At 58.9% G+C, this 6,677-nt stretch overlaps 1 protein-coding gene across 4 annotated transcripts in view; it reads right to left on the bottom strand.

Moving 5' to 3' along the window:
- Positions 1–232: 232 nt before the first annotated feature.
- DVL3 (dishevelled segment polarity protein 3) overlaps positions 233–6,677 on the bottom strand; it is a 30,895-nt gene continuing 24,450 nt past the window's right edge. Inside the window, exons 8-16 of one of the 4 annotated variants that reach the window (XM_083848300.1) lie at positions 6,275–6,414; positions 6,000–6,076; positions 5,467–5,579; positions 5,101–5,151; positions 4,829–4,978; positions 3,865–3,996; positions 3,439–3,606; positions 2,615–2,827; positions 233–2,320 (exon numbers count right to left, since the gene is read on the bottom strand). In XM_083848300.1, the coding sequence (XP_083704426.1) occupies positions 1,896–2,320; positions 2,615–2,827; positions 3,439–3,606; positions 3,865–3,996; positions 4,829–4,978; positions 5,101–5,151; positions 5,467–5,579; positions 6,000–6,076; positions 6,275–6,414 (1,469 nt within the window). In that variant the 3' untranslated portion in view covers positions 233–1,895. The remainder of the gene's footprint in view (positions 2,321–2,614; positions 2,828–3,438; positions 3,607–3,864; positions 3,997–4,828; positions 4,979–5,100; positions 5,152–5,466; positions 5,580–5,999; positions 6,077–6,274; positions 6,415–6,677) is intronic. The other 3 variants (XM_083848301.1, XM_083848302.1, XM_083848303.1) reach the window with 3 other exon arrangements.

Genomic DNA, 6,677 nt, shown 5'->3' with positions numbered 1-6,677 from the left:
CCCCCCCCCATGGCTCGCCCTCTCCCCAGCATTGCGGCCAGCGCCTGCCTGCAGCCCCCCGGGGAGAGCCCCAAAAAAGGGGGAACCCCACAGAAATGGGGGACCCCACAGAAATGGGGGAGGGGGGCTCCATAAAATGGGGGACCCAGGGAGCCCCGTCCCGCTGGGAGCTGGCCGCAGAGAGGACACAGGAAGGAGGCTGGGGGAAAAAAACACCACCACAAAGCAGGAGTCCAATAAAACTATGTTTATAAATAAAAACAAGGAGGTTGGATTCGTTCGTATAAAACCCAGCGGGCAGGCAAGGGAGCGAGCGGTGGCCGGGGAGGCTGCTGGGTGGCATGAGGACAGGGGCGAGGGGGGACGGGCTGCGGCGTGCCGGTGCCGCCCCGGTCCGGGGGCGACGGGCGCTGGGCGAGCTGACCCCGCGGGGACAGGAGAGGCTCCAGGAGACGAACGGATGGCACGTGAGAGCTGGCAGAGGGGTCGTGGGCGCCATGCGGACCCCAGAGGAGCAGAATACACGTCGTCTCTGAAGTAAAAAACTGCAAACACGAAAGACCAAAGGAGGCAACGCGCGCGGAGGGAGCTGTGGCGCCGAGCGGAGCTGAACGTACCGACGTACCGGGCTTGGCACGGGGCAGGGGCTGCCCCCGGCCCCTAGCACCTCTCCTTCCCGCACCCCAGGCAGAGAGAAGAGGAAAGGCTCCAGGATCCACGAGAGGAAGGAAGAAGGGGAAGGAGCGCCGGAGCAAGTGGACTCGCCTCGCTGCGTGCCCCCCTGCGCTCTAGGCCCCAGCCCAAAGAGCTCCCCCCGGGTACCGTACGCAGGGGGGAACGGGGCAGTGCCAGCGCTGTCCCTCCCGGCGGACAGGCACAGGGGACCTCCACGTTCCCCAGAAGCGTGACAGTGAACCCACGGTGCCCTCCCTCTCCCCCTGGCTGCACCCCGGCTCTTGAAGAGAGCACGCTGCCAGGCAGAACTGAGCCTGGCCACAGCTGCCCGAGGGACAAACCCTACAAACAAGGGGCAGCAGCATCCCAGGCAGGAGAGCAAAGGACAGGGTGGAGGTTGAGGTCCCCGTGGAGGTTCCCTCAGCCCGGGCGAGCATCCGCCCCCACAGCCCCAAGCCACACAAGACCCACAGGGCAGCGCCAGGCACAGACCTGGCCCAAAGGGGAGGCAGGAAGGAAGGGGCAGCATCTCTCCCCTCCCCCGGAGGCACTGAAGCCCTGGAACATTCACGCGTTGGCCAAAAGGCAACTACAACGGGATTGAAAATGCACGTAAGGCTGGGCCCCGCTCCCCTCTCAGGGCGTCTTCCGCTAGGGGGAGAAAAGCAGCCATCTTCAGCGCCATGCGCGCCCAGCACCCTTGGAGCTCCGTGTCCTCCTGTCGGGCCACGCCACGCTCCAGCTCTCCCCCCTGCGGGCGGCAGGCTCAGAGAAAGTCAAACACCCCGTAATTCTTTGCTGCTTGATAGAAGAAACACAAAAGGGTGAAAAGAAAGAAGAGATGTTTAGGGCGGAAGGACCGAGAGGCGGCAGCGACACACGGGCAAGCAGCACAGGGCGCTGGGACGGATGCGGATTAATGGGGTTAGAGAGGACGGCAGGAGGGAATTACCATCGGCAATACACAAGTCTGGTGGCGGGATGGGCTGGCAGCGCTCTGCAGGCCTGCCAGGCCCGTCCACCCCGCTGGAGGAGGGATTAGAATCAAGGTTTAGTTCCATTTATTTTTTTTCCCTTTTTTTTCTTTTAGTTATCAAGACCAAAAAAAAAAAAATCCCAAAAAAACAAGGGGTGAAGCCAGGGCTGGTCCTAGGAGACAAACGACGGGGATGGGGTGGGGGGGAGAAGGAGGGGCAGCAGACAGACAGGGGACGGGCGCTTCACATTACATCCACAAAGAACTCACTGGGGTTGCCCATGGCCATTCGGAAGGACTGTCTACTGGCTGTCAGTTCGGGGGGCACAGAGGCCAGGTCACGGCCCGGCGGCGCCCCGGGGGGCCCCATGGCTGAAGGCGGTGGTGGCATCAGCAACATGGGGGGGCTGAAGAGAGGGGGGAGGCCGGGCGGCCCGTACGACTGCTGGCTGTGGTGGCTGCGGATGCTGTGAGCCAGGGAGTGCTGGCTCCGCTGGCTGTGCTGGCTGGCGGGCACCGAGCGCTCGCTGGCCGCGCGCTCCCGCCGCATGCTGCTCCTCGTGGTGTGGTCCGACTCGCTCCCGCTGCCGCCTGACTTGGACTCCCCGGTCTTCTCTCTCTCCTTCCTCCTCTCGCTGCCGCTGCGATTGGAACCGCTGCTCCGGCTCCCTGCGAAGCGCACGGGGCAACGTTAGGTGACAGCTCTGAGAGGCCAGGAGTAAAAAGGAGCCTCCTCTAGCCGGGAAAGGACTACGGCACACTGCAGCACAGCCACCAGCTTGCACAGTCCCTGCTCTCTCTTTGAGTCCCATAACCCTCCTGGGATGCACCTAAATAAAGGCTCTTACTCTGGCTCCCACCACGCACAGGGGCTTGTTTAAGGGAGCAATCTTTTCCCGCTGTTACCCTGTACTGAACAAGGCACCTGCCCGCAAAGGCACGTTTTTGGTCCTTTTCACTCACCTTCACTGTGCTGGCTGCCCGCACTGCCCCCTCCGTAGCTGTAGCCTGGGTCAGGGAAGCCGGGGTGGGGGTTGTAAGGGTGAGGCGGTGGATACTGATACGGGAAAGCCATAGGCCAGGGTGCGGCTCCTGGGTGTGGGAGCGGAGCCAAAGTGTCCTGATCGGAGGCACCGCTGGAGCCGTCGTGATCGTGAAGGGACAGATTAGCCATGTCTGCAAGGAAGCAGAGGAGAGGGTTAAGCCAAGTGCAAAGAGCCACGTGTGATGAAGAAGCTCCGTGTCCACCCTAATGGGGATAACGACGGGGTAAGGCAAGGAGACGAAACAAGCTGGCGCTCTCCCTGCTAGGCAGTATAACCATTTGTGCTTCCTGGCCGCACAACAGCCAGGCTGGGCAAGGCAGAGCTGTCCCTGAAACTGAGAAACCAGCTTGGTGGGCAAGGACCACACCAGAGCGACATCTTCCCCTGCCAATTACTCCCCTCCATCCCTCTTATTTGAGGGGAATCCGGTTTTCTGAGCACCAGCCTCTTGCCAGCGCTGCAAGTTCAGAGCCTGAAAACGGACAGAAAAGACTTAGACGTTGCTTTGCCCAGGTGACAAGGTAACAAAGCAGGTGACTTCCAGCTTCACAGCTCCAGCAGCATGACAAGGGAGCTGGGATATTCTTCATCACGCTCTACCAGCGTCCAAAGAACAAGGGGCCCAGCCTGGTGGCAATAGCTGTAGCTATGTCCCCACGGTACCCCTGGGGATCTGCAGGACCCTGTCCCGCCCCCATCCCCTCCCTCCCACCCGTGCCAGAGCAGAGCCAAGTTCCGTACTTCCACAGAGGTCCCCGAAGATGTAATAGCACTGTTCAGAGAAGGTGATCTTGTTGACGGTGTGTCGGATGTAGCCAGCCTTCAGCAGATTGCTGGCATATTTGCGGGATTCACGACGGTCTGTAAAGCCCTCCACGTGGTGATACAGCCAATCCACCACATCCGAACCTGCCACCAAACATCAGAGTTAAATACAAGAAGGGAGAGGAAGGCAGCAGCCCCTTGAACCAGTGAGCCACACTCTAGCCATGACAAAGTGGGTCAAAAGGTGAAAAGGGACGCACAGCCAAAGGTTCGGTTTGTGACCCTGGCCTACTTAACAGTCGGTTTACAGTGAGGAGATGCTCCTTTGGTGAGCATTTGCTTGGGAAGCAGGCCACCCACTCCCCACTCCCCGTCTCTGCTGGAGGCAGCACAGTCTCTTACCGATGAAAGCATTGGGGATGGTGATCTTCAGCCACATGCGGTCACGCACCTCCAGGCCTGACTCTGGGGAGGCCATGGCTTTGACAATGGTGGCCATGTCGCTGTGGATGGACAGGTGAAAGTCATCGAGGCCTGTGGTGTGGACAAAGGGAAAGGAAGCAGAGATGAGAGGGGGAAGAAAAGGCAACAGTGCCACGTGGAAGAATCACATACACGGGAGGAATGGGCCAGGGAACAATACATCGCAGACAGCCCCAGGATGCATGCTAGCGTAACCCCCCTCCAGCCTTCCAGTGCTATCCTTCACAGGCCAGCTGTTTTTTTGCACAGGTCCTGTGCAAAACCCAAGCTAGAGTCTCCTTTCTTCCAGCCAGTCTCAAGCAGCTGAGATCCAAAAGCTGCCAACTGAACCCACAGAGCCCAGGACGGGAATTCATCGCTCCTCGCAAACTTAAAACAAACTCCTGTCTTTTTGCCTCACTTGAACTCTCTAGACCTTTGCTTCAGGGTTCTACGTACTAGAATCACCCAACACACTGAGAAAGCAACCAAAAGAGCCCTGCTGTGCTCAGCAGGCCCCCACCCCACTGCAAGAGCCTCTCCATCCTGCCCTGGCTGTTGTCTGGGAGGGCTTTGCTTAATCCCTCTGGCCTCACGCTCTCAGCTGGTAACTCCCTGACTGCCCTCTGAGCCTTTTCTCTGCAGCTGCCACAGCTCCTGGATCGCATCCAGGATCTTCTACTCTCCTTAAGTAGAAGGCATAAAAATGCGGTATAAATTCACCCAGCCAGAACTCGTACTGATCCGGGCACCTGCCTGGTCAGAGCTGTCTCCCTCCCAGTCCCTCGGCAGGGCAGAGCTGGCCCGGCCCAGCTGTCCCCAGGCAGATGTATTGCTCCCCTCAGAGCACAGTGAAGGCGTGGAAGCCGTGCAGCGGGAGGAGCACGGAGGCACAAGAACTTACGTTCGGTCTCTGGGATGGAGCTGGTGATGGAGGAGCTGGTGGAAGTGATTGTGCTCATGGATGGACTCATACCGTACGCTGGGTAGGTGCCAGTCATCGCTGCCGTGTGGGACACCCAGGCTGCCGGGTCAATGGGCCGGATGGGCTCACCTGCAACGAACAGAAAGTCAGTCAGCAGCTCTAAGAAATTATTTCCTCATCAAATCAACCTCTGGGGGAGGGACAGGGACTCAGCACAGCCCATTGCATCCCCAGCATCTGCCGGGACTCACCCGGATCGGAGCATGGAGAGTCTGGCCCAGCCCAGATCCGCTGGGGAGCAACTGGGAGAGAAAGAAGAGAGGGAGGGTCAGCAGGACAGGTGCAGAGGGAGAGATCCCCCTATGGCTCAGGGAGGGGTTTCTCTTTCCTCTGGCGCCCCGAGCAAGTGACCTCCCTGCCCCAGTGAAACGCGTCCCCAGCGTGATGTGGGAAGGAGGGCTGGGCTTGTGGGCATTTTGGCCTGGGAATTGGACATGGCAGCCTCCCTAGAGGAGAGCTGAAACCCCACCAAACCCCGATTCAGTGCCCCATGGAGTCACACACACACAGAAGGAACAAGACAACAACCAAGTAAGTGCTTAAGGCAGGGCTCTCACATGAGCTGGGCACCAGCGTTAAGGGTGGGTCAGCTATCCACTTACTCCTGGGTAACGAGAAGCAGCCTCGGGGGCTGGGGTCCCAGCACTTGGCCACCGTCAGGGTGATGGGCCTGCAGCGAAAAAGGCACAGGTTAGAACAAGAGCCTGCTGGCACAAACCCCTCCGCGACCCACTGACGTTGCTGTATGCTGGCTCTCTCCTGACAGATGGGGAGAAGCTGCCAGTTACAGCGTCCTTGTCCCTCCCCCAGCTACAATTTTCCTCAGAGGCATGGACAAAATGGAGCAGTAACCCTCCTGGTAGCCAGGCTATGCAAAAAGATACCACAGTATCCCCAGAAAAAGGGATCTCAATTCGCCACCACTCTGCTGGCTCCAATTCCTGCCTTGGGCATGAAAACTTAGGAATCAAAGCAAGGCCAAAATCCCAAGTTCTGGGTTCCTGCACATCTGCTGGCAGACACAACTCACACACCCCAAGCACATCCCATACAGCTGCCTACGGAGGTAACAAACAGCCTCGGTACCTACCCCGGCTTGTGCACGATCTCCCTCAGCACCCGCACAGCATCATCGTTGCTCATGTTCTCAAAGTTGATGTCATTCACCTGCAAACAACACGAAGGGGTGAGTCCCAGAGATGCCACCAGAGGCTGAGCTCCCCGCTCAGCTCAGCAGTGACTCAGCTTCCCTCTTCCAAGAGCAGCTTCCTGGGTTTAAGCCTGCCAAAGCGCGCAGGGAGGCTTCTGGGTCTTTTCTTGCTGCTCTCCCAGCCTCAAAGATGGAGGCACGTGGGCGTGAAGTACCTGCAAGAGCATGTCTCCTGGCTCAATCCTGCCATCAGCTGCCACAGCACCGCCCTTCATGATAGAGCCAATGTAAATGCCTCCGTCCCCGCGTTCATTGCTCTGTCCCACAATGGAAATGCCCAGGAAATTGTATTTCTCTGCAGGGATTGAAAGAGAAAGAAGTAAGACACCAGAAAGCGGCAGGCACAGGCAGCCCTAACCTCAGATAAACCATGTACTACTAATGGGCACCTGCACCCCTCCCTCTCCCAGTGAGACCTCCTGGGATGCAGAGGAACTCTTGAGACACCAGCGCTTCAAGGCAAGCCACTTTGCTAAGGAACCCATCCCTCTCACCTCCCCGTGTGTGCTCTCTTTGCCCCCTCCCCAGTTCCTTCTCCCCCGCCCCACCTCGCTCTGG

Source organism: Anser anser (genome assembly GCF_964211835.1).
Source record: "Anser anser genome assembly, chromosome: 9".
In the NCBI taxonomy this organism is placed as follows: Eukaryota; Metazoa; Chordata; class Aves; order Anseriformes; family Anatidae; genus Anser; species Anser anser.
Note: the sequence above shows the minus strand (reverse complement) of the source record. Positions and strands in the feature narration are given on the sequence as shown.